Source organism: Nematostella vectensis, chromosome 7, assembly GCF_932526225.1.
Source record: "Nematostella vectensis chromosome 7, jaNemVect1.1, whole genome shotgun sequence".
NCBI lineage: Eukaryota > Metazoa > Cnidaria > Anthozoa > Actiniaria > Edwardsiidae > Nematostella > Nematostella vectensis.
Window position 1 is genome coordinate 7844779 of NC_064040.1, and position 27993 is coordinate 7872771.

The window sequence follows — 27993 nt, forward strand, 5'->3', positions numbered from 1 at the left end:
AATAACAATTTTAAAACACATTCTCAGCTTTACTTAATTTTATTTTGGTGCTAACTCTGCTGTGGGGATAGATTTTTTTTAAATAACATCCAAAGTGGGCAGTCAAATCTTTGTCATACATGTCACAAAAAAGTGCCCAAACAAGTGTAAAGCCACATTGGCAACCAAAGCAATTGTTGTTGTTTTGAAATAGCGTCATTGTCTTGCGAGCGATTTGATTGGAGGAATATAATACACATAATTATTCACTACCGATGCTCGAGGTGATTGTTTCATCTTGTTTTCTGTAATGCCTAGTGCACACTAGCAACATAACGACATGGGTGCCAACATAATGACATAAAAGAAAAAACATGTTTTTTCTCTTATGTCGTTATGTCGAAGATAAGAGTGCGCGCGCCCATGTCGTTATGTCGATATGTCGCTAATGTGCACTGGGCATAAGCGAAAAAAAATGCATCTCTGGGAACTCTTTGATTCTTAGTAAAGTAAGCTGGCTATATATACAATGTCAGTATTCTGCAATTTCTCCATTAGAAACGTTTTAAACCATTTCTACTTCAGATTTGAAATGGAAATATTAGTCTTTTCTAGTGTACTCTCTGAGCTTTCATGTTATTCGCATTCGGCTCCTTCGAACATGTTTTTGTAAACATCGACCCCACATGTGCAAAACAAAACATCTTTCGAACAAGAGCTTCGGCGTTATTTCCACACTCTAACCACATGAAAACCAAGTTAAATGGATAATTACCTCATCCAGGAGATCGTGGTCCTCTAGCTCTCCGCGAATGTTGATGTTACCGAAAAGAAAGCCGGTGAGATTGAGAGATCCCTCTTCATCATCCGTCTCCGCCATTGCGCTCTGGTGAATAGTTTGCGCTGCATGACGGGATCTGAAATCTTAGATCCTAGGTATGCGCGGTTGAGTAGCACAAAGGACCCCCACTGCTTAAATAAATTATGCTTTTATTTCAGCATCAAGCGCGTACACAGGCCCGTACCCAGGATTTTGATGGGGGGGGGGGGGGGGGGGGGTGCGAAATCCTAAAGTGGACCTAATTTTTCCAGGGGGGGTAGGGAGTTCTTTGATAAAAATCTGACCACCCCCCCTTCATAAACAAAAAGGGTTTTTTATGCCTTTGTAGTAACTCCACGGGACGTTTATTGTCGGATTTGGCTACATACCGGAGTTATCTATCTTACGCTTCATAGTTTGTGGGGGGGTGCATTCCCCCCCCCGGGTACGGGCCTGGTACATTGGCGGGCCAAAAATGTTGGGCCATTTCTTATTAAGGAATCTTCAAATACTATGTTTTTTCCGTATGATACCCATGACTGACACCCGCCCTCGGTCAATCCGAGTCACGCGAGTTTTTCTCGCACTGTAGGAAGAGACCAGATGGTTGGATGGTTCATGATGTAGGGTGGTCTAAATCATGTTTTCCAAAGCCATCGTTCTTTTTGCCATGCGACCTCTTTTTTCCTCCTATCTCGTAACCAGTTCACGGTAACACAAACAGGTTTCCATTTTACCCCTTCAGAACCCTTTCACGCTAAATAAAAAAAATATTAACAAAAGACAAAAGACGCACACAATTTATCTTTATTCTCTATTCCAAATACATTTACCCCAACAAACAAATAATAAAGCACAGGTAAACTCTTCGTCGAGGCTTCTTCACACAAACTATTCTTTTTTCTTCAAATTCAGACTTTTAATGTGAACTTAGCAGCCCTCCACCTCATGAACTCTACATGAACAAGGTCACCTTGAAAGGCCCTTTTGGCCCCCCTGTTAAAAATCCTGGCTACACAGCTGCTTCAGGGGTTCCGCCACCTCAAGACCAAAATTTTAGAAAAAATGTATGGAAGCAAGATGTCAGAAATATACCTCCTGTCAGGCTCCCGTCATGTTTTATACGTTGGTGGCCCCTCCTTAGGGGGGTCTGTGCACCCCTTCCCCTCTCCACCCATACCCCACCTTCATGAAACCCTGGGTCTGTCTCTGCTTGGTGATTCGAATCTTTGTTTATACCAAGCTTTCACTTCAAATAAAGCTCCAGAGCTGGTAAGTCATTCTGCAATTTAGTGTTTCTCTAGGTAACTCTTGCGCATCATTTTCATTAAATTTCTCCTTGCAAACCTAAAAGAGTAGAAAGTGAGAGAACCATTAAGAAACACAATACTGCATGTAATTTCACTGTAATTCTCTGTAAATCCTGTCAGAAGAATTGTTCACCAAGCAATATTTAGAGAACGGAAAACTCTTTATTCCTGATGGGAAATTCCAAAAACTCCTATAAGAGGAAGGGATGTTACGTCGCAAAATGTAATCTTAATGAGAAATGTAATAACTTTCAATGCACAATGTAATAAATGTTTAACGCTAAATTTAAGAGTGTATCCAGGAGTGGACCAGGCAAGGGTGATACATGCCATCTCACCGATTTCAATGAAACTTGGTCAGCTTGAAGTATCCACCCAACAACTCAAACTGCCGAAGTGGTTCAGATTTTGGAATAATCCGGGGGGAGTTATGACCACCCCACTGGTTTTTGGCCATAAATTCGGGAAAATCGCCTGAAATAAGTATGAAATGTTGACCCCACTCCTGGTCACGGATTACAAGGGAATTCCATAATGTTTTATGTGAGTAAAGATCCATCCTTTCTTGGTTCACAACCAAGGTTTCAAATCATTTAGAGAGACAGGTGCCAATCAAGGGCTACACGTGTCTACCATGTCACGCATGGTTTCGCTGGTCGGGCAAAATAGCTCCATTTCAGTGTCACATATCTCCAATGCGCAACTTTCTTTTCACAAACTGTTTTTACCATCACTCAAAGTTATATTTAAACTTAACAAATCCGTAATAAAATTCTCGGGACTTGATATTTTTTTTCCAACAGTAATTATTTTAATCATCCTACTACTCACTGATGATGGTATGTAGAAAATTTCGAATTTCTTATAAAAAAAGCGGTTGTGATTCTTTGGCAACAATTCGCAGCTTATATGTTTGACAATTATACGTTAAGAATAAGTTAAGAACTGGGTTGCCATGGTTACAACAATAATGGGGGAATGTCAAATGCCATTTTGTTCTATATAAGCAAAACATCTGATATATCAGTTACCAGGGATCAAATTGTTTACTTAAAAGTTGTTCACGACCTTATTCTTCTATTAATATAATAACGGCAATAACTACCTTAACCTTCGGTTCGGACGTACACGCCAACGCATATCTCCAAATCTACATATATTAGGGCGCTGCAGGGGGTCGTGACATTATCAAGAATGGACAAGAAAAAGGCTGGCGCCATCTTTGATTTGTCAGTAAACTGAATTTCCTAAAAAAGCTAGAAAACGGAACAAGGTATGCTAACAATGCCATTCTAGTTGGGAATTTTAGACAAAAATCAGTAATATAGCTGCGCCATGTAACTCATGACGTTATAACTCATTTCAATAGCAGCCTGACACTACACAAAGTGAATAAACTACTAAAACAGCAAGGAGTGAATGTCTTAGAGACAGTACATAGCTGTGTATCTTTAAAGCTCTAGCTCTCTCTGGATCTCGAGTCTTGTCTGCATTTGTTCAGCGTCTTGAACAAAGTCCTCTTTGTCCTGGTCGGGACTCAGATTTGCCTGATCAATGGCCAGTCGCCCACTCCTATAAAGAACGGACAATCGGCTGAAATATCGAGCAATCTGATCTGCGGAAAGCTCCCTTCCTTTTTGAACAGTTTCTTGCTGCTTGCATCATGAGCTGATTGCATCTTTGCATAGACATCTATAGCAGTCGCTATAGAATCTTGTTGCCTTATGGGTTGTCTTGAGCGCCCAACCAGCTTGGCGTACAGGGCTGCTAGACGTAGATGGTGCAATCTTGGCGACGTTTCCACTTGGCACTACCCTATGCAAGTAGCTACCAGTCATCTCCCTTGTCGTTTTATGCCCACTTCTTCTTTATAGTGTGTCGTAAGTAGACTCTCTTTTTTGTCGTATCAGATGCTTTCCTGTGTCCAGGTGGTTTTGAAGACTCTCAAAAGACGGGTATGTCTTTATACATCCATCTTCTGGACAGGAGAGTAGGCAGTGGTTGGTCTTGACGAGGTTGCCTGTGGACTGTTGATCTTAGAATGCCAGTTTGTTGCAGTCTACCAAATGGCAGACAGACAATTAAACGTGTTGCACCCTGGGTTGGCCCGAACCGTCTTAGCTGCTCTGGCGTAAAACGTTTACCAGGCCCTACATTGTAGGCTTTCCAAGCTCGGAGATCTCTAGACTCAAAGCAGAAGTTGTTAAGAGCCTGGATATTTTATGGGCTTTCATGGTTTGGCTGTCCTCGTTGACCTTAGCAACCGCTGCCAGGCATCCTTTTATTCCACCATACGACTCCATTGCAACCTTCACGCCTTTGCACATTTTATGTCGTTCCCTTCGTTGATGAACCTTCGAATGTGGCTCTTGACTGTAGCGGTGCGCTTGTCGCATACATCCTTTCCCGCCTGTGGGTCACTAAAATCATACCTGGCTACGTTTATGCCTGCACGCTCCCCAATGGAGGGCAGGGACAGGACAAGGTAGGCAGAATGATAACAGCCCGAGGAACGCTTTGGTGAGGTGTGGTTTGGCAGCTTCAAGGGTTTCAAGGGTGTGCTTTATTCTTGAAGCAACCGCAAACTAGTTTTGTGTACATTCCTCAAATGCACGTATGTACGTTGTGGTATGAAACAGAAGAGTAAAAATAATACATACTTTAGTCACACTGTAATTTATGGACAGAACATTTTGTTTACAGCTGGTTTCTGTCATGTTTCTCTTTGTGGTGTGCTGTGCGTGTAATATGCCCCCCCCCCCACATATAACGACAGGCTACATACGATCATAACAACCAAATGAGATTTATGTACAACGGGCTCTGAGAATTCCTTCGTTAATGCGGCGTTGTCATGGTAGCAAGGTAAAATGTATATACCTTATCAGAGATGTTACATAAAATATTACAAGATCTTTAACATAAAGAGTTGAGTTTTCTATGAGTAACTAATCAACGAGGGGCGTAGCGCCGTGTTGACTATTTTGCTCGTAAAATACTACTCGTAGTATACTCCCCTAGTTTTTCAAAGCATCCTTTTTCTACCAATACTTTTGTTCGAAAGCTTGTGTTTTTGCTGCTCACCATCTATCAACAAGTAGAAAGTAAGTCAAAATCTAGTTTGCTTTTACTACGTTTATATTACCTCAATGGCATCCATACTCTTGGTAATCGCTACGGTCACATGCTATGATTTGCCTTTTTTAACATACCAGTCTCAGGCGCGTACACAGGGGGGGTGCGCAGGTTGCACGCGCACCCCCCTTGGCGGCCAAAATGTGGGTCATTTCTTATTAAGGAATCTTCAAACGCTGGGCTTTTTCCTTGTTACCTATGGCCGCGCACCCACCCCTCAGCCAATCCTGGGTACGCGCCTGAGTCTCGCTATGTTTCTCTGAACTGGCAGATACAAATTTTATGGCCCAATTCATTATCAGGAGAACCTGGTTTGCGGTTAGGTTGTTAATGATATCGCTCTTTGCTACATCCTGTGTATAGGATAACTTAGTCAATCAAACCAAACAATCAAAACAAGACAAACCGCCCCCAAAAGCTTGTGTCTGACTACGCGCTATTCCCCAACGAGACAAGGATTTTGGATTCGCAGAGGTCGCGCAACAATGAATTTGGCTGTAAAAAAAAAAAAAATGAAAATACTGCGAATGCGCGCGGCTGTGCACCATTTGTGACTGAATGTCTACCAAAGTCAACAAGACTTTGGTAGACATTCAGTCACAAATCATTCACACAATCAATCACACTGATCATTGCGTGACAATGCTGTCACGCAATGATCAGTGAATTGTTCTTGTGTTGACCCCTGGTGTTGACTCACCTAGTACTTATTGTTTATAAAGAAAGCTGCTTTTTGAAATTATTATAAGCCATAGATTTGATTATGTACTACGAGGAACTTGTATTTCAGAAACAAGATGTTTAACAAAAAGATGGTGCACCGATTTACCGATGTGCACTACACTAATTTATCGATTTTGCACAAAGAAGATATTTAGGTCCAGTCGTTGAAAAGCGCAAGAAGGATGTATTAGATAGCAAGACAAGATCATGTTGAGCTTGTAAGTAAATAGTTCAGTAGCCTTGAACGAAAAAAACGGCACTACTGGCACAAATGCGCTTTTTACTAAAATGTTGATTTGAAACTGACATTGTTGCAGTAACGTACATAATTTGTGACGGATATTTATTCGGATATTACCTTCAGTCAACACAGAACTTCATAACTTATATCTTCTATCATTTTAAAACATATAGGCTACTAATTGTAGCCCAAGAATCATTACTGCAATATTTTTTAATGTGAAATTTGATTTTTTTATGTACCAGAATCAATAAGTAGTAAGGTGATTAGAATAATTTTTGTCGGAAAAAATACCAAGTCCCGAGAATTTTATTAGGGATTTGTTAGGTTTGAAGATGAGTTTGAGTAATGGTACAAACAATTTGTAAAAAGAAAGTTGCGCATCGGAGATATTTGACACTGAAATGGAGCTATTTTGCCCGATCAGTGAAATCATGCGTGACATCGTTGACACGTGTAGCCCTTGATTGGCACCTGTCACTCCAAATGATTTGAAACCTTGGTTGTGAATCAAGAAAGGATGGATCTTTACTCACATAAAACATCATGGAATTCCCTTGTAATCCGTGATCAGGAGTGGAGTCAACATTTCATGCTTATTTCAGGCGATTTTCCCGAATTGATGGCCAAAAACCAGGGGGGTGGTCATAACTCCCCCCGGATTATTCCAAAATCTTAACCACTTCGGCAGTTTGAGTTGTTGGGTGGATACTTCAATCTGACCAAGTTTCATTGAAATCGGTGAGATGGCATGTATCACCCCTGCCTGGTACACTCCTGGATGCACTCTTAATAACTTTTCAATGTTATAACTTTTTAATTTAACGCGAAATGTAATAACGCAAAATAATAACTTTATCTATTGACTAATAGTTAAAATTTTTGTTGGTATGGTGTGACATTATTCTCGATTAAGTTTTAGAAGTGAGAAAATCAAAGATGCATATAAATGATAGCGACAATCAAAACCACAAAGTATCGCAGCTTTACAGACCATGATTTAGGAAGGATACGCCATCTCAGGTTGCTGACAGAACCACTGCCAAGTTTTTGGAGAGACCTAGACCAACTGTCGATTCGAGATGGACTACATGCTAGTGTTTTGTCTATTTTCTTAGTTATAGCTTTTAGTTATAGTTTATAGTCATTATTGTATAGGTAATCATACAGTTTAGAGTTCGATAGGCCATTCCAGCTATAAGCATGCGCACTCACCATGGGAACCTACCTCAACTACCGGAATGCAGCGAGCGCTTTGTCTGATGTAAGCTTAAAAAAGCGAGCACTGCATTCTGGTAGTTTAGGTAGGTTTCTATGTTTATGCGCGTGCGAACTTATAGCTGGAATGGCCTATTCGGGATTAATTTGCACAAGTGAGTTTTTCAAAAAGTATCATAATTGCACGAGCTGTCTTTGGCGAGTGCAATTTGAGCTTTTTGAAAAACTCACAAATGCAAATTTATCTCAAATTGAACGAGAAAACTGTATGATTACTTATTAATACTATACATGTACAAATTAGGAAAGTCAAGTTTTTGTTTGAAACACGATAAAACAGCGCGCGCTCTTGTCATAAATGGCATGATTCTTCAACAGCGTGCATGACAATAGATTAGATCACAAATTTCCGCGTAATTTGGCTAAATTTTGAAAGACAAAACATTTTCGTGCACAGCTGATGTGTTCTTTTAAGGTTTTTACCTTATTTCTCGTAAAAAAAGAGATATATTCTTCGTAAGAGTGCGATATTTCGAACTGAATTTCGAAAATAAATAAAATGACTAGGCGCTAAACCGCAAAGGCCTAGGACTAATAATAAAATACCTTTTTTAATTGGCTGGTGGGTAGAAGCCAATGAAAACTTGCCTAAAATATTTTCACGCAAAAAATTAACCTTTTCAAGTTATTTCGTGCTTTCTTTCGGTACAAAATGTAGTTTGGGCGTAACAGTTGATATTCCGTGTAATTTAGCGCATAATTCAGTAAAGAATCCTGCAAAATTTTGATTTTTTAAGAAACATGTATTGCAAAATCCTGCGTAATTTAGCGCGTAATGATTGATTTTCCGCGTTATTTAGCAAAGATTCCCGCGTAATTTTGAGTTTTTTTCCGCGTAATTCAGAAGCCCTGTATACAGTATCTATCGTGTAAGAAAATACTAATTTTCGTGGATTTTGACTTTTAATGTAATGGCACTGGTATGACAACTTCTGCACTGGTGTTACATGAAAACTGCACTGCTCTCAGCCAATCAGAATCGAGAAATTTGTGCATGTATATTATTAGATTGCATTGAAAGTTATAACATTTCGTGTTAAGATTACATTTTGCATTGAAAGTTATTACATTTCGCATTAAGATTACATTTTGCGTTAGTTATTACATTTTGCGGCGTAACAAGGGAGGGGGCTGTTTATTTGTTTACTTACTGGTGGAAGAACCATGGTGTGTACTGGCTCATGTATGTAATCGCAAGTACTGGATGGGTGGATATCCAAACTTCTTGGAGATTGTTTGCCATAGCAACGACTGTAAGATAAGCACACCTCTCTGTGGGCATGCGAGAAGCCTGGTTATCAGTGTAGTTCTCTGTCTGTCCAAAGAACTGTGGATAAATATAAAATACTATGTAATATCTTCAATTTCTATTTTATGGCATATGAAGAAGCCTAGGTGCAGCAACATCCTTGCTATCTTTTTTTTTTGGACACCCTGAGAAAAACATCTAAATCATCTAAATACTTCATTTACCAAATTCAAAATAAAAAGCGAAAGCTTCACTAAAACAGCTGATGGAAATAGATGCTTTCTCACACTTTTCTGCATGAATGGGTATACTTTCATAGTTGGAAAATAAATCAACACCATAGGAAAACCAACAGGTGAACAAAATGGCTTCTTTGCATAATTATGTCACCACGTAAACAAAAACATTGCTTACCAGAGGGGGTTTCATTAAGTTTCAGAGTAGGCAGTGGAGATTGATAAGTAGGGGATGGAAGTTATTTTATTACTAGAAATAAAACTTAAATCAACTTTTATAAACAAAGTAGCTGGCTCTCGGTGGAAAATAACTGGCCGCCGGCCGCTGGGGCCTAATGAAACCCCTTACTCTGACTTATTTGTTATAACATGAGGAAGTAAGCTAAAACTTCAGGTACTCCAGGATATAGTCACTGTACATATACCTGATTCAGCTTTTCTGTAACTGCATTTTTAGCCACTTCAGACTTCACAGGACCAGGGCAAACCATCAAAATATTGATGTTACTCTCTTCAACTTCCAACCGTAGAGCGTCAAAGTACCCCTACAAAATATTTTATTAAATAAAGAGAATATTTTTTTGGTTACAGAGTACAGAAGCAGTTACAGGTAGATAATATTAGAAGGTACAATTTTAACACATCATTTATAAAATGGTAGTCTGAAGTGTCTCCTTGATCCAATACTTGGTCCAGGTCTTGGACATAATGTCATCAAAAATATTTATTTCAGTTTTAGATTATATAGTATGTTTAATTTTTTACAGCTTTGTTCGGGAACAGAACCTTTTGTAAACCTGTCCCACAATTCTTTGTACTTACATGAAGGGCAAACTTGCTGGCGCTGTATGTGGCTTCATATGGGAAACCTGTGCAAACAAAAACAAACAAAAAAACAAATTGGGTTGAGTGATTGCATGATCGTAATGTAAGAAACTAAGAAATGTAAGAAGCTAAGAAACTATTGGAATTTAAGTCAAACAGTAGAGGTGAGCTCCCTGTTAAAACTGATGCATGAACTGCAATCTTAAAAACTCTTTAAGTGGTAACCTTTCAGTAACTCTTCCTTAATCAAACCCTTCTTAGAAGAACCTTCCCCTATTATTGGAAATGCTTGCTTTCCCTCATATATGACTTCGCCCCCCCCCTCCCCTTGCAACATCCTTATAGACCATTGTCATCTAAAGGCTGATTTAGACACAACAATTTTGGCCTACAACCAGCGCATGCGACACAAAAAGTCGCAAAGTCTAAATCAGCTCTCAAATCAACTCCGCTATGACACGAGCTTACGAAACGAAAAAGTTGTATGGATTTTTTAAACACGTTCAAACTCTACGACTTTGTGCCCATATTAAGTAAAATGACGGAAGTATTGAGGCGAATCTTCCTTTCAGAGAGAGAGACGGACGCGATGACTGCTTTTGTTTGCAAATATGGCAGAAATCCATACGAAGATATTGTTGGCAATAGCGTGGATCTTTGGCCAAACATAGCTCTTTCAAAATTTAAACAATATAACCCATTCTGTCAGCCATTTCTTCTCTCGGACTCTTTTTTTTTCTTTTTCCATTTGTTAACGGCGTAAAATTGCAGCAGCAAGTGCTGCAGCTGCAATAGTGTGACGGTCCGCCATGTTTTTTTGTTGGTCCCAGTCCTCAACAAATAAAAAGCGCAAAAGTCATACGCGATTTTCTTGAGATGTGAGCGAAGAGTCGTGAGTGTCTAAATCAGAGCTAAATCATGTCACATGCGATGCTTGTAGGCAAAAATCGTAGCGTCTAAATCGGCCTTAATACTACTACCCTACCCAGACCCACACTTTAGAATTTTGTCTGCCAAATTTATAAGTGAACACCCCTCCCCCTCAAATCCTTGGCTATGAGTCTTCTGTACTATCCACATTTTTGCACTCCATATTCCATTACTAAAACTCACACCTCTCCATAATCATACAATGTATAGAGCTATGTTCTAATGGTTATTTGTTTTTACCCCATTTCCCCATGACACTGCTAAGCACCACAATTTGGCCTTGCTTCTTCTTTTCCATGTGCGGAAGTACAGCTTTGGTGAGCGATATGGTACCAAATAGATTAATATCCAATAGATACTTGTCTACATCTAATGGGGTGTTCCTGACAAATCCTCGCTGAGAAACCCCACCATTATTTACAAGAATATCAATCTAGAGGAGACAAAAACAACTAACAATTGCAACAATGCTTGAGTACATAACATGACAAGTAGTGACTTGCATAACATGTCAAGTAGTGGAATTTTTCAACAAAGATCAGAAATGTTTCAGGCTCTTCTACAAGAAAATCTTGTTAAAGCTGCTTACATTGTGAGTAAAATGAGAAGCAAAATATTTATCAGTGGTGAAGTGAGAACTCAATCATTTAAAAAAGCACTTTCAAAATGTATGTCACAGCCTATATGGTAGTGTCCCAGGTGATCTGCATCATGATACTGAGAGAAACCTTGTATTTTCTTGAATAAACTTTATCCAGAAATACTCTTACCTTTTCAAAGTGGCTGATCACTTGGTCTGCAAGACCAACATGGGTCGAGAAATTTACCAGGTCCATTGGTAGCACCATGATATCACTCTCATTAAATTCTGGGTTAGCCTTCTTTGCAATTTCTGAAAATTATAGGAAACAAATCTAAAATGGATTCATTTAGATTGAAGTCAACAGAACACAAACTTGAATTAGGAGGATTAGTTTAGGTTCCATATAATTTCATTTTCTTCTTTGTGACAGCATGGATAGGATTGCTTAGTTTTTGTATCAATCATAGATACTGTATTTTGTATTGATCATAGAGCCCCATAGCCATATAATGTGGGCTTCTATTTGCAATACAGAGGGTTGGGGCTCAATTTCTGGTCAGGACAGCTTGAAAATTTAAAATCTGGCAATGCATATAGTAGTCTGTTTGCATGTAGAAGACAATACTTTCCACCCTGGCTGGTATTCATTTTGGTTTAGGGTGTATTGTCTGCAAACTGTCCATTGATGGTGGCTAGAACAACTTTTTTTCAAACGTCTTCCTATTGGCTACTTGATAGCAGGAAAAAGCGGTGCTTTAGCTTCTGAGCCCCATGTGATGCTATACCCCACCCCTCCCCCCAAAAATAAATATACCACCCCTTCCCCAAAATAATTCTTAAGCCTTGAGACTTTCTGGGGTTGACAGGTATGTGTTTGTGAGGCAAACGCCTGCAAGGTTAAACCCACCCCCCTTAAAAAAAGGATATACCCCACCCCACCCCACCCCCCGAAAAAATAATCAAGCCTTGAGATTTTCGTAGTTTGACAGGTATATACTTACCAAGACACTTCCTCTTAACTCTGTCCAACTCTTGTTTCCTTCTAGCAGACAGCACTAATTTACAGCCGTTTCCAGCAAGTTGATACGCAAGAAACTCCCCGATCCCGCTTGAAGCTCCAGTGATCCAAGCAACTTTGCCTTGCATAGCAGAAGTGGGATTATGTCCTATTATATGCTCGTGTACATGCAATGTTAAGTCAGCGTCTTGGTGATTGCTTAGGATGAATAAAACAGCTAATAGTACCACCGCCAACGCTACAAAAAACCCTGCATATCCAAACGACTCCATGTTGGTTTTTAGTTCTGACTGTGGTAAGACATGTGACTTATCTAACTACCACAGGGAACCCACCAGCTGGATTGCTTCATAGAATTGCAAGTCTAATGCTATAGAATATGCGAAAAGCTGATTTTTCGTGTCCACACCACAGGCTTCCCAGTCGGCTGATTTTTATTTTGTATATTTGTATGTTTTAATTGTATTTTGTATATTTGTATTTCGTGGATATCCAAGTCAGTGCTTTTAAGCTGTTTAAAAACAGCTACACTCCAGGGACCATTTGTTGAAGGTGGCGCGGCGCACGGACAGTCCAGATGATTGGGCGAAATACCGAATAGCCAGGAACAAAACAGTTTGCACTTTACGGGGAGCCAAGCGTGAGTTCTATTCGAAGTCATTCGAGGAAAACAAGAACAATACGAGCGCGATCTGGAAGTGCATTAAAACACTGTCAGGCGTAACCAAAAACAACTGCGGGATAACAAAGCTCGAAATTGGTGAACGCGTTGTTGAAAATTAAAAGGACAACGATTGCTGATAAACTGAGGATTAATTTTGCCAAGGTGCCTTTTTGTCTCTCTAAACTTGTGAGCTTTGTGGAATCACGGAAAAACCCGAATGATTTTTTCTCGGTTCCTGCTATAACAAGTACACAGGTAGCCCGCATAATAATGAAGATCAACCCAAACAAAGCATCTGGTATCGACAAGATCAGTGCTCGTTTATTGCGAATTCCTGCTATTGCACCGAGTATAGCCAAGCTGATTAATCTATCTCTGTCTAGTGGAACGTTCCCCAAAAGATGGAAGTTGGCTAAAGTTACCCCGTTGTTCAAGAAAGGCGATCGAACGATCGATTTTTAAGTTACAAAAGCGGGCAGCTAGAGTAATTCTTTTTGCGGAACCGCGCGCACCCTCTGTGGAACTTTTTAATAGACTTGGCTGGATTCCTATATATAAACATTTTAAAATTAGTAAGTGCGCTCTTGTACATAAACGGATACACGGCAACGTACCTTTATTTTTAAGCGAGCATCTGAATCTTAATAGTTTTGTACATAGTAGATCCACCCGCTATGCAAATTTTAATATACGCTGCCCGAAATACAGTAGGGAGACAGAAGGCGGGCGCACTTTTTCCGTTATTTTTCCGTTGTTCCGTATTACAACAAGGCGAACCGAACAACCTGGGCCCTTCAAGAAATCTCTAAGAGATAGGGCGTTTTCGGAGCAACGTCTTTTGCACCATTTTATCATATAATTTTTGTTATTTATTGTTAATTTTTAATATAGTATTTTTAATATAGTATTATTATTATACCATAGTAAAGCTGGCAGGCAACTCAGCAGGCAACTCGGTGAAGTTAGCAGGCAACTCAAATGTGATGATTTGTGTAATATCTCGGCAGGTATATGGCCGATTGTCACGAAATTTTGACATGATTGTACAAAAAGTACAACAAACATATTCATGCATGTATGATATCAAATATTATTAATCACGTGACTGTGTGACGTTGAACGTTCCAGCAGGCAAGTCGTTACATCACAATTGTCGCGATATCTACATCCCCTTTTTACCGATAGTCATCAAACTTTAACCTAAGTGTACAAATGTAATAACGAAGACAACGCCGTATTAGTTATTCTCATGACGTCATCAAGGACGTTATTCCCAGTGCATCACGAGTTACCTGCTGTACTGTCAAGTTGCCTGCTAAAAGTTTTTATAAAAGTAAATCACGAAAACATTCCAAAAAAGTTAGGCTTTAATAACGACATACATAATTTGTCGTATTTCGAAAGTTTTGCACTGTTATTTCAGTCAGAACTCTAGATATCGACTTTTTTTCCCACGGTCACGTGATTGATGACGTCATATTTTAAAAGTTCATGATTGTAAAATCCCATGTGCTATTTGTCATATTTCGAAAGTTTCGTAATGTTTTCTCAATAGGAACTCGAGAAAATGTTTTTTCCCACGGTCACGTGATTGATGACGTCATGAGAATAACTAATACGGCGTTGTCTTCGTTATTACATTTGTACACTTAGGTTAAAGTTTGATGACTATCGGTAAAAAGGGGATGTAGATATCGCGACAATTGTGATGTAACGACTTGCCTGCTGGAACGTTCAACGTCACACAGTCACGTGATTAATAATATTTGATATCATACATGCATGAATATGTTTGTTGTACTTTTTGTACAATCATGTCAAAATTTCGTGACAGTCGGCCATATACCTGCCGAGATATTACACAAATCATCACATTTGAGTTGCCTGCTAACTTCACCGAGTTGCCTGCTGAGTTGCCTGCCAGCTTTACTATGGTTATTATTATTATTATTATTATTATTATTATTATTATTATTATTATTATTATTATTATTACTATTATTATTATTATTATTATTATTATTATTATTATTATTATTATTATTATTCTGATCATATGTCTTTTTAGCGCATGCGCGAGTTTCATATAGTGGATGCGACTTTTCGTGTCCATACAAAAAGTTTCCCAGTCGGCTGATTTGTTTTTTGATTTCATATCGATCAGTGGTCTTTTTAGCGCATGCGCGAGTTTCATATAGTGAATGCAATTTTGAGTGTCCACACCACAGGTTTCCCAGTCGGCTGATTTGTACTTGATTTCATATCGATCCGAGCGGTGTTTTTTTTCGAGAACCGTCGTCCCGTCCTCCGAGCATTCATTTTCTATTAGAAACTTCTAGTAATAAGAGTATTCATAGTATTGTCAGCATATTTTGGGTTTCATTATTTTTATTCTAATTTTGTGTCTCCGCTTTATGCTCATATTTTTTACTTTTTTGGGGAGGGATCGTTATTTTCAGAAATAGTAGGATAATGAAGTGGCGTGTAAAATTAATCAACTCCCCAACAGATCGACTAATTTTCTCGTTGTATTTTGTAATATATAGCTAAAAGGGAAAAATAAAGTCAGCAATCATTCTAAGTGATCCTTTCTGTCTACCAATTGCTATCATTCCCCAAAACATAAAACAATTTGCATATAAACGATCAAAGAACATCTGTCAAACTGACTTCCGATTCTCTCTCTTCTTTTTTACCAAATTACGTTTCTTACGGCTTAACCTCTTTCTTGGGAGGAATCTCAACCAAAAAGGCGCAGAGGTAAGATACGCATCATTAATCTTTAGGCCGAGAAAGCGCGCGACATAGTCAACGGTGTATTTTGCTATCAATGGAGTGATTAGAGAAAGCGCAACCTTAATTTCTGAAAAACGAGAACTGGCTTGTCTTAATCCTTCTATGCCTCTGCATATTCACGCTGAACAATTATAATTGTCTGTGAAAATACATTAGGAAAAATACCCTCGTCCTTGGGTCATTTTTCTAGAACATAAATAAAAGGACATCGGAGAGCCAAATATAGAAGCAGTTTTCAAGAGCAGTACACGATAAAACAATTGCCATCACTTCTATATCAATTCAGTACACAAAGAAATCAAACAGAAAAGTTTAGATTTCATCGATAGATGAAGGTTATCATATCCATTCAGCTATCCTGACAGTGTAATTCTACCGCAAAAATTTTCTTTTTGTAGTCACCATGTGGTACATGGACTTTAAGGGAAAAATGATATCAAATCCGCCTTTTTAATAATAACGCTTTAAATTCTGCATATTTCTTATCGTCTTCCTCTCCTTTTTCCACAATTATCAGTATTCTTTTCTTGTGCACCCCTCTTTTCTTGCCTCTACTTTTTTTGTGCGCGCTACCTTTTCGTAAGTGCCGACCCATCTTTTAGACCCATAGTTTCTCGTGTGAGTTCACCCCCTCTTTTCAATTACTTGCGCCCATCTTTTAGTGTACACATCCTTTCATGCGTGCCCACCTTTCTCTCTCCAGGATATACACACTGTTTTTCCCGGAATTTTTTCCGCTACGCGCACTTTATATTCTCTCTCAATTAGTGCAGAGACGCCGCTTCCCGCCATGCCTTCTTTTCCCTCTTTTATCGCCATGGGTTCCCCACTTGTTTTGCCATGTGAAGACCTAAAAGCCACTTTGGAAAATGACTATAGTGACGAATAGATACATCAGGGCGCAGGAAAATATCCACCTCCTAGGAGGTGTATATTGTGCTTTTTATCCCGAGTTTCTCAACCAATAAAATCGCTTGTTCTTGCGAGGTTCCCGAGTTTTATATACTAAATAGATATATAGACTTTAGAACGCCATAGATATAAGGGAAGAAAGAAAACAACAATGGGTCTTCCCTTTTTAAGTTCACAGAATGCTACAGCTGTGGCTGTGCCTAGCCCTGCTTGTAGCTGTGGTAGGAGTGAACGGTAGGTCCTGGGACGAACCACAGGAAGCACATCCCGAGTGCGGTTTGCAATTCAACTATAAGCACCAAAGATCACCTCCATGGAAACGGATAGTCGGTGGTATTGAGAGCGAGGCTGACGCATGGCCTTGGCAAGTAGCACTGCTGATCAACGGTACCCAGATGTGCGGCGGCTCACTTATATCAAGGGAGTGGGTAGTTTCTGCAGCCCACTGTTTTCAAGGTATTTATACTGTGATTCGCGTCGTCTTGTTCGGCGAGGGCATTGCCAGGTCTTTCCAAGATCAAATATTTTTATTATTTTTTATCTTGTGTCATTGATTTAGATACGCCATGACGGATTCGCGCACGACCACACAATGAATACTGTGTATCTTAACTCTACGCAATCATTGACCTTTGCCAACGCAATGTACACGGGCTCACCAGCAAGCTTATCGGGGGAATGACAGAAAGTAGAACGACTGCCAAAGACTTTTCTTTGGGCGCCAAGTTAAACATAAGAAATAAACCTTCTTCCTAACTTAAGGGGAGTGTGTGTGTAGAAAGTTTGTGAAATTACAAAGGCCCTAAACTACTAATCGCGGTTTTAACAAGTGTCAAGGGTGGATACAGGGACGTCCGGAATCTCTATGTAAACATTTCAAAATATAACCCACATGGAATAGATACGTGATTTCCTTTTAAGGTAATGGACTGAGCGAGAATCCTGGCGATTGGGAAGTAACACTCGGCGAGCATCACTTGGAGAATGTTGATTGGTTCGAGCAGTCTCGGCGCGTGCGCAGTATTCACCTCCATCCTCGCTACCAAGAGGCGACAATCACAGTGGAAGGTCACAAAGCGAGGCATGTCCCCCCGGATTATGATGTTGGTAAGTTATCCTATTGGGCAAGTTCAGGGGGGTCACAGTGGAAGGTCACAGAGCGAGGCATGTCCCCCCGGATTATGATGTTGGTAAGTTATCCTATTGGGCAAGTTCAGGGGGGTCACAGTGAAAGGTCACAGAGCGAGGCATGTCCCCCCGGATTATGATGTTGGTAAGTTATCCTACTGGGCAAGTTCAGGGGGGTCACAGTGGAAGGACACAGAGCGATGCATGTCCCCCCGGATTATGATGTTGGTAAGTTATCCTATTGGGCAAGTTCAGGGGGGTCACAGTGGAAGGTCACAGAGCGAGGCATGTCCCCCCCGGATTATGATGTTGGTAAGTTATCCCAATTGGGCAAGTTCAGGGGGGTCACAGATACCCCCTGCTCACTCCCCACCCCCTCGGATTATGAATTTGGTAAGTATTGCATTATTACTAAGTATTGGATTATTACTGGGAGATTGATATGAAGGGAGAGAAAAATTCCTTCCGTCAGAAACACATTGGTCCCTAAGGAATTAATGTCTTTGGTGAAATAAGTGTCTGCAGTATTTGTAGTTTTATTTCATGTTTCTCATGATGAAAGTTTCGAAATGAAAATAATATGAATACCGTATTTACCCGCGTATAAGACGCACCCAGAATTTCGAGCTCAAAAAAGTAAAAAAGTCAATATTCAAATGTTAAAAACTTGCGTTGCGCTACAGCAATTACAGAAAGAAACGCCGCAAAAAGCAAATTTGCCGCCTGTTAGTTTCCGAGAAGAACAACGCCGTGACTGTCGTGGCATCGTCTAACGTTTGAAAATCACCATCGGCTTCAACTTCAATTATCATTCAGCGTATAACACCCTAATTTTGAAAGTTATATTTTGGAGTAAAAAAAAATGCGGCTTATACGCGGGTAAATACGGTAAACAGAAAAAAATATTGCCCCCTGTAGTAATTGATATAGTGCACCTATTATTTGCAAGGAAGCTATGTGCTTCATCTGACATGTCTAAATGCTCGGCCAATGTTCGTGCTGATGTCGGTCGGTCGGATGGGGGTCGTTCAGTGCTCGAATGTCACAAACACTGGCGTCCACGACAATAACTCCTTAACGGTAATCCATACTGCATCATCATCTTTCTCGCAGCTCTTCTTAGGCTTGCAACTCCCGCCAAGTTCACCAACTACGTCTACCCGATCTGCCTGTTACCACAGGGTGCCCGATTCCGCCCGGGAAAGTACTGCTACGTCACAGGCTGGGGCGTGCTACAATGGAAAGGCACCAAACCCGCCATCCTGAGAGAGGCCCAGGTCCAATTAGTCCCTCAGGATAAATGCAACAGCCCACAGTCCTATAACGGGGAGGTCAGCGGACGTGCTCTTTGCGCAGGATTCGAGCGAGGTGGTGTTGACGCATGCCAGTATGATAGTGGTGGACCGCTGGCGTGCGAAGAGCGCGGGCGCTGGTACCTAACTGGTGTGGTGTCGTATGGGCATGAGTGCGGGAACCCACACAAGTATGGCCTATACGCGGATATGGCTACTCTAAACACGTGGGTGGAGAACATCATTCAAGAGCATCTCGACGACGAATCTTAAACACGTGGTCGCGACCCAAAGCGGGCAATCTCTATTTGAAAGTTTATATCTTGTGAAAAGATTAAAAGATTCTAGAGAGATGCATCTAGTTTAACTGGTAAAGGTCAGAAGAAGCTCCTGCATGAGATGTCTGCTAGTATGTCCAAAATATCGTGAGTGTATAAGAAAAAAAAAGCGAAATTATAAGAGAAAAGATAAAAAGGAGGAAAATCAGCATATTATTTGAAGTTTCTCTATAAGAAATGAACCACTTTTTGGCCGCCAATGGGTAATGCGCGCGCACCCTGCGCACCCCCCTGTTTACGTGCCTGAAAATTGGGGGGAAAAAAAGGCTCTACAGACACCCGCTGAATCTAAAGTGTGGTAGATAAAGCTATTTAGGAAGGCTGCGAGTTGCCCCAGGACCGCTATTTAGCGAACTGAACAACACACAAGCACCAAAGGTACCCTCGCATTAATAGGGAGGTAAAAATCAGATTCTTTGCCCTGTCTTATACGGTTATGCCACGCACAGCTCGTACAGATGCAGGAAAAAGAACCTATGAGGTCTATTCAATTGTTTTGCGTCTTTTGAGAGGCTTACTTATGTATCTGTTGTTTACACCAACAAATTTTTGTCACACGACACGAGCTGCGATTTTTATCACAACTCTGTGTCGCACTACGAAATTGTTTCTTTAAAACATGTCGCAAATGCTCTAGATCATTTCAAACGACGCGGTGTTTTAATTATTGCAATTATTGCAATTTTAATTATTGCAATGATAAAATTGTTGTTTTAATAAGCTTTGTGTAAAAGTTACAATAATTTACACAAAAATTACGAGCATTCTGGATGGCTTGCGAGTCGCAGCGAAATCGTGAAATAGCCGCTTATTTGCAGGTTGTTTACTCATTCGAATTTAGGTGCGATAAAAATCGCAGCTCTCCTCGCGCAACAAATTTTTTTAGTGTAAACAGGCCGTTAAAGGCCTGTGGTATTATCTTTTGACTCCGTTGCTAGGAAAATTTGTTTGTTTTATAAAAGCTTCTGTTTTTTGTCAAATCTCTTGGAACTTTCAACATAAGTGTTTTAGACATAAACGACACAAGTGATGACGTCATCTGATCCCTCCCATGGTCACGTGACCCAGAACAGAAAAACGTGTCGGAGAAGCTACTGTTCAAATCTAACATAATTTTTTTTGCAGAAATATTTTAACATTACTATTTTCTAAAAGTTCACGCATCGGATTTGCGAAATTTTGATACCTCGAGAAATGGCGAATTTTTATGTTCTTTGAAAACCACATATTTGGTAATAACTTTTTCATTTCTTCAAAAATCAAACATCCCATGTGCTAAGTTGTTAGGAATGGTAATATCAATGGTTTGATTGAAAAAAAATCACAATTAATGTAAAATGTTCAAAATTAACGCGTTTTTCTCTTGTTTTTTCGCCATCTGTTTTTATTCTCGAAAAACATATAAAAATTGCATTTTTTTTCTACAAAATGTCGAAAGTTTATTTCAATCTCTTGGAAAAAAAGAAAAAGTAAAATTAGAGCTGGAGTTTCGAAGAAAATAAAAAAAAAACAAACAAAAAAAAAGACTCGACCGGCGATTGAACCCGGAACGCTTGCTTATGAGTCAAATGCGCTAATCACTAGGCTACGGAATCAAGTTGGCAGGCGCGCGGCGATTTTAGTCTGTTTAACCAAATGTAGCGCTTTTCCCTTTCGTAGCAACGCTGTTTCGTAGCAACAAGATAGTACCATAGGCCCTTAAAAAGCTTTCTTTTGTGCGCGGTTTTGGGGAATTTTAGGCTTTTAATACCATTGATTCGTGTCACTTATCTACCACATACACAACTCCCATCATAACAGGACTTTATTTATGTTTTTGTCTACACACGCTCTTTTCCCATCACTTTTCTGTTCCACTTAGCAATGCCATTGGACTTTTATGATAGAATTGCAAATGGTAAGGCAACATCCAAGTAATATAGAGACGAGAAAAATAGGCCCAGATGGGGGGGGGACTCCGATAAAAACAGACGGGGATGATCGTCGACAAAATCGATTTTAACCCTAAGGGAAGACACTTTGGACGTGGTCAACAGAAATTCTTACCACCCGCAAATTGGGTGTGGTCGAAGGAATTTTTAACCCTAAAAATAGCAGAATGGGATAAAACGTTAAAAACACCCCATTAGGAATAGCAATTGATTGAATTTTATACCCTAAGAGATAACAGAATCGGAAAAAAACGTTAAACACTCCCCTAGGAATAGCAGTTGGTCGAATTTTATACTCTAAGAGATAGCAAAATCGGAAAAATTGTTCTACTTTTCTGGAGAGCCCCCCATAACCCCCCCCCCCCCCCCCACCCCCACCCCCCCGTGGTAAGGAGGCTTAATAATAACGAGAAATTCAATCTTGGATTCGAAAGTGGGTCCTAATTGAAATGGCTCATTAATAACGAAATATTCTTATAAAAAGTATCACAACATAGTTGTCCTTGATGGCAAAAGTTCATGTCCTCCTAATCAATCGCCATTTTTTTGTTCACGATTAACTTTACCCAGTTATGGACAATTTATGAAAAAAAAAGTATTGAATTAAAGCCGTAGTCTAATTCCTACACCTCTTTCGACCGGTGTTAAAGTTTGCTATCTAATACTATAAGCCGGCACTACATATATTTAATTATCCCCTTGCACCTTGTAAATGCAGGCACCTTAGTCCTTGCACTGTTCTTGCAAACGCCCGTAGAATATGATATATTATACTTCTACGTAGGCCTGCCGGTACTATGTTTTTTTTAGTATGCTACCCTATTCTGGCGTATGCCGGCATATTATCGAACCGATGCTCCGCCATCATCTTCACCACCCATGACGTCATCACTTGCATGTTAGAGTACACGCCATACTTCTGTGGGCGTGCGCACTCGTGACCCCACGAGACGAGACCTGTCAAGTACCAGCGCCCGTCATGCTCACATTGCAGCGGTCCTCCGCTGTCGTACTGACATGCGTCGACTCCGCCCTCCTTGAATCCAGCGCACAGTGCGCGCGAGTGGATGGTGCCATTGTACGAGTTAACCAAGTTGCAAACCCACGTGGGGACCAGACGGACTTTGGCCTCGCGAAGGGCCTCGGGCTGAGTTCCGTTCCAGCGTATGTGGCCCCACCCTGTGATGATGCAGGTTTTCCCCCATGGGAGCTTGTGTTCCGGGGGGAGAAGGCAAATGGGCGAGACGTTCTCGTCGAAGATTGCTGGCTCGCTTAAACGGACAAGCGCTAAGAGAAATATGAATATGTTTTATATCGTATGCTTATAGTACAGGAACCTGGTAACAAAATACGAGGGGAGTACTTGGGATTTTTAAAGACTTAATCGTGAAGACAGATAGGGGCCCAAAATGACCTAATACACATGTCGTACGAGGCACGGTGTGTTACGGGGAAAGATACGAGGAATGAACATATGAATTATTATAGCGAGGGGGGAGGGGCAAAAAAAACAAACAAACCTTGCCTGTTATCAACTTAACGATTTCAAAACCCTTCGGGATAATCTGAGGGAAGAATTCGTAAAAAAGACACCCCCTTCCGCACCCCCCCCCCGTTCTAGCCTCACCGATATCAAAATCCGGGGGAGTATCCTTAATGCCCTCCAGGAACATAGACTTGTAGGCCTCGTGCAGGTAAATGGCGGAAATGTCACGTGTCTGCTCGAAATCCTCTTTGTCCTTTAACTTGTGTTCACCAAGGGTCACAGTCCAGTGGTCTTCATTGGTAGAGGAGTAGCTATCTAGTAGGGGGATGTTATATAGATTAAGTCCAGTGGTCCGCATAAGAAGTGGTGTAGCTTTCTACGAATAGTAGAGGCATGTTATATAGATTAAGTCTAGTGGTCCTCATTGGTAAAGGAGTAGCTATCTACAAAATAGTCCAGGCAAGTTATATAGATTTAGTCCAGTGGTCCTCATTGGTAGAGGAGTATCTATCTACAAAATAGTCCAGGCAAGTTATATAGATTTAGTCCAGTGGTCCGCATAAGAAGAGGTGAAGCTTTCTACAAAATAGTTGAGGCATGTTATTAGCTACCATCCCGCCTATACCTGCAAGTGTAAAGCTTGTCGCCCCTCTTTAACAACCAGTCCCCTTGAACCTGCAACAACATAGCCATCTCCTACCTGCCTGCCTATTTACCAGCTTTTAACCCCTGCCCCCCCCCCCTTCCCTGCCGTCAGATTCACTCATTCCCCCTGGGTATGCAAGTGGTTCCAGGCCGTCGTTGCGCCGCGTCTCCGTTCTATGATCGCGGACGCACCGAAGACCCCACGACTGACAACTGAGACTAATCAACCATCTTCCCTACCCCTGTAAGGTTCGAAGGAATGTTTTTTCAAATGTTCGTATTAATTCGCTCACTAAACACCATTTACTGACCCTGTCACAAAGTCAATACCCACCATGGAAGCAATGTGCAGCGGTCACGACCCACTCTGGCGTGACAAGTGACCCTCCACAGAACTGCGTCCCATTCAAGAGTAACGCAACTTGCCAAGGCCAGGTTCCCTGGCGGCTCTCGACTCCGCCCACAATTCGCTTTCCCTCGATGTCTACGGTATTTTCGCGAGGTCTGATGCCACATTCAGAGACGACTAGAGATACATATATTGTTGGGTTTTGGGCGTTTATATGCTTTTTATGGGCATTTTTGGGCGATTTATAAGTGATACACACCAGCCCCGCCACCCCACCCCCACAACCTCTCCCCCTACGCGCACCAATCCCGGATCCGCCAATTACATTGCTTTCAAAACAATGTTCCTTACATCCCATAGTTTTAACTTTTAGTATCGAATGTCTTACAGAATTGCACGTGCGCCTTCGTGCGCCTGCATTTAGGGATACACCAGCGATGATTATCCAAGAATTTTACCACAAGGGACGTTGTAAACTCATTGTGGAAGCACGGGTGGCCTAGTGTGTTAGCGTGTCGGCCTCTCACCGCTGTGGCCCAGGTTCGAATCCTGGCCCAAACTGGGGATTTTTTCCGGGTTCCTGCCTTGATTCGAATTTGTGTCACAAGTGAGTTAAAGTTATTCTCCCGTGTTTCCAGTCTTCACGGATAAGGACACTAAACCGGAGAACTGAACCGAAGGGACGTAAAAGAACCACTGGGGGCGCAATAAACCCTCTGGCAGTGACCAGCCCCAGTGACAGTGCTTACTAACCGAGGGCCATATGTAAGAAAACAGTATATTCGGTTAAATATGCTACCCTCGATAAACAAAGATTACAAACAAAGATCACAAAAATAGAAAGAGTTGTCCAAAAAACGCCAGTGGAATCGGAAAATAAAAGCATAGAAAAGATAGAAATGTATAGAAGATTCTATGCTGGTAACAGATACATTTGAATGTGTTCAAATAACAGGCGCCACAACTGTATTGCGCGAAATCAATTATTGACACTTTTCTCATTTAAACCATCCCATCCCATCCCAATCTTGGCCTAAAAAAGAACAAATGCGATTTTCTGAATCCAAAATGATGAATTCTCTATTGGAGATAAAATAATACTTTGTGCAGCGGAATTGTAATTACATGATACCATATGATGATAGTGTCCTTACTATTTAGACGTAGACGTCTATACGCGAAACATTCAATATTTGACAGAAAAATGAAAAGATATGAATAAAGTATTAGTTTCTTCTTTCCGGCGTTTTGAAAACAATATCATAGCTGATAGAAAACAGGGAATGGTTTTTTAATTAGTTTGTTTTCGATTCTAACGGTAAAAGTTATAAAAACAAAAAACCTTTAAATTAAATTTTAGGATCTTTTTTATGACTCAGAACAAAGTTAGTGGTTAATCTATACGATAATCGATTTTCAAATTGTATATCTCATATTTCAAGTTATTTAATCCAATTTACTTTATATTGCAACCTTTAAGTTTTATCGTAGCTCGCCGTTTCAATAATTTAATCTGGTGACTTAACTAAACATTCACACCACAATCTAACTTAAATTTAAATATCTAACTTAAATTAAAAATATTTATTTTACAGAAACTCAATGTATCAAGAAATATAGAGAAAGGAAGATGCTTAAACAGCCATCGAGCAAGAAACTAAGATGCTTATATGATTTTTTGTATTAGTTTAGATGATATAAATATTTGCGGGTGTACAAATCCACAAAAAAGTCTAGCGTTACATAATATTAGGGGATATAGAAGATAACTATATCAAATACCAAACTTTTATCTGACATAATGGTATGGTTTTCCGGGCTTTCTATGAAATACCTAACAATAGAGGAGATAACAAATTGGCTTCAACGCAGACAAAAAAAGCTTTAACTGGGTGTAGAGGTTTAGAGCAAGAAAGCTCTTGCCCCCAAAGTACATTTACCAGCACGCAAGCTTTATTTGGTTAAGTGAAACACATATCAAAAATTCTACTTTCATTTCCCAAATCATTAACTAATTCAATAGTCACACTGACTCGGTGTTTTCAAGCCACTTAGATTTTTCTTGAACGGTTATTGGGCGTAGAGATAAAGGATGTATAACACATTTTTGTAAAATCTCGGTGGGGTTTGGCTACAGTGGATGCGTGCAAGGAAATTGCTTGGAAATTGAGATGATTTCCTCATCTCCTTTCACATTTTCTAAAATACAGTGACTATTTCCTTTTAAAATAAAGGATTGCACTTAAATGAAGTGGGATCAGAATTAAGCAGAATATACAGAAATGCCAAAAAACGTATGTTTGATTACCGCGCAATGTCAGTCGGCGAGCAAAAAAGAAAAGAAAAATGCCGGATATAGTAACAAAAGTAGCTCCAAATATGAGGCAGGAATAAATGAAACAGGGTGTTCTCTCTAACATTTCGCTCTCCAAGAAATGAACCTTTTTCCTAAAATTTCAAGTCGTTCCTTTTTATTCTAGAAAATATCTGGGGTCATAATTTATTTATATTTACGTTTTGGGAGCGAAGTTCCTTCATTAGACAGATTCTGATAATGAGAATTTCTGGAAAATCTACTTAATCTACTACTCGGCATTATTTTCTTTGGAGTTTGCAGTTATAAGAATAATAAATAAATAAAGTATTTGTAATAAACGTTTTCGAAACGCAGTTTCTTTAAATTTCTGGTAATGGGCCTTTCTGGAAAATCTACACCTCTTGCACTTTTTCTTTTCGAAAGTTTGCAGTTATCAGAATGGTAAAATATAAAGTAACAGTACTCACCATTGTCCGTTAAGGCCGCCACAGCGACCAGGTAAATTGTTAACAGCAGCATACTAAGGCTAGCGTTGTGACGATGTGAACTGAAGGGCCCTGTTATAAGGTGGAAGGATTTCGCGCGTCATCGCAGTCAACCAATCAACGTGAGGTATTTTACCGCGGCATCGCAGTCAGCCAATCAACGCAAAGTATTTTAGCCGTTTCGATCAAAGACGCTGGCAATTTCCGCGCCCAATCATGGTCTTTAGAAAGCGTGCAAATTCGAGAAGTGTTATTCTGATACTTTGTACTTGGAGATTAACACCCACGAAAGCTGCTGGCATACGCCAATAACTTTAATGGTTTCCTATAAATGGTACTTGTTGTGTGAGTTTTCCTGCTCTTTAAGGGCGAGTTAAACGACCTATCCCAAAGGTGTAATAAAATAGAATTATTCAATCTTCAAAAGAGCCGACGCAGCATGTGAGAAGTATTTATTTTTTAATAAAAGAAAAATAGCTTGTTTAAATGGCGCCATTATTTAGCATTGGAAGCCAAAATTGAAAATAAAAAACTGGCCAATACATTTTCATCTATCTTGCCTATACATCATCGAATAGTTTTGTGTATTGAGGCCTCTCGCGGGAAATTGTTTACAAAAATTCGTTCAAATTGAAACCCACTTAGTAGCCCCTTCAAAACCTGCGATCGATTTGATCTTTAGCGAACATAATCACCAATGCTTCTAGTTTGCAAATTCTGAAATAGAAATTAGATATAATTGGCGAGGCGTGACACATGTGCAAATGAAATCGCAGTTTTGGGGGTTTGGTACAAAAACTCAAAATATGTAGTTGCAAACCACTCAATTTTGCGTAGTGTGAGTTCAGTCCAACTTGATGTCTTATATGACAAGCGGACAACCGAACCGATTCCTTGAAAGTATCGAAGAAAATCGAGTGTGAATTTGTAACTTACTCTTCAATATTTCAAAGGAATCTATTCGGTTGTCCGCAGCACATCAATTGAAACTTAACGGATGTCATCTTTAAATGTGAAGTCAAATGGTGGATATACATTTATTATATGACTACCATGGTACACGCACTCTGATTGGTTGATGAGCGGGGTTTATTTGTCCGTAATTGGACCCGCGGACTGTCTTTTCCGTATTCGGACCGGACATATTTTTAGCTGAAATCCAAGTTTAAACGAATGGTACTAAAATCTTTAAATTTAAAAATACTAAATCCTCAAAAAAGAGTAAGCAAAGTTTGGCAACCCGGACAACGAGACGAAGAAATTAAAAGAAAATGACCGAAATGACTAAGACAACAGGTGGAGAACACGGAGAAAGTTGAACTG

At 40.1% G+C, this 27993-nt stretch overlaps 4 protein-coding genes across 5 annotated transcripts in view; 1 reads left to right on the forward strand and 3 right to left on the reverse strand.

The window, feature by feature from the left end:
* Positions 1 to 911, reverse strand: part of LOC5520802 (transcription initiation factor TFIID subunit 1) — a 36557-nt gene extending 35646 nt beyond the window's left edge. For both annotated transcript variants that reach the window (XM_048729873.1, XM_048729872.1), the window contains exon 1: positions 755 to 911. In XM_048729873.1, coding sequence (XP_048585830.1) covers positions 755 to 859 — 105 coding nt within the window. In that variant the 5' untranslated portion in view covers positions 860 to 911. The remainder of the gene's footprint in view (positions 1 to 754) is intronic.
* Positions 912 to 1588: 677 nt separating this feature from the next.
* Positions 1589 to 12646, reverse strand: LOC5504466 (dehydrogenase/reductase SDR family member 7). The gene is made up of 7 exons (XM_032372779.2): positions 12311 to 12646; positions 11497 to 11618; positions 10967 to 11159; positions 9794 to 9840; positions 9397 to 9516; positions 8638 to 8813; positions 1589 to 2146 (listed from the first exon to the last, which is right to left on the reverse strand). Exons 1-7 carry the CDS (start codon positions 12597 to 12599, stop codon positions 2089 to 2091), a joined length of 1005 nt encoding a protein of 334 aa, XP_032228670.2. The 5' UTR covers positions 12600 to 12646; the 3' UTR covers positions 1589 to 2088.
* Positions 12647 to 15612: 2966 nt separating this feature from the next.
* LOC5504449 (transmembrane protease serine 11D) lies at positions 15613 to 19605 on the forward strand. Its single transcript, XM_032372780.2, has 4 exons — positions 15613 to 15751; positions 16871 to 17155; positions 17621 to 17806; positions 18941 to 19605. The coding sequence occupies exons 2-4, from the start codon at positions 16879 to 16881 to the stop codon at positions 19390 to 19392; spliced, it is 915 nt and encodes a 304-aa protein (XP_032228671.1). The 5' UTR covers positions 15613 to 15751; positions 16871 to 16878; the 3' UTR covers positions 19393 to 19605.
* A 2206-nt stretch (positions 19606 to 21811) lies between these two features.
* LOC5504448 (transmembrane protease serine 11D) lies at positions 21812 to 27975 on the reverse strand. Its single transcript, XM_001625306.3, has 4 exons — positions 26653 to 27975; positions 23854 to 24045; positions 23016 to 23189; positions 21812 to 22675 (listed from the first exon to the last, which is right to left on the reverse strand). The coding sequence occupies exons 1-4, from the start codon at positions 26702 to 26704 to the stop codon at positions 22203 to 22205; spliced, it is 891 nt and encodes a 296-aa protein (XP_001625356.3). The 5' UTR covers positions 26705 to 27975; the 3' UTR covers positions 21812 to 22202.
* Positions 27976 to 27993: the final 18 nt, after the last annotated feature.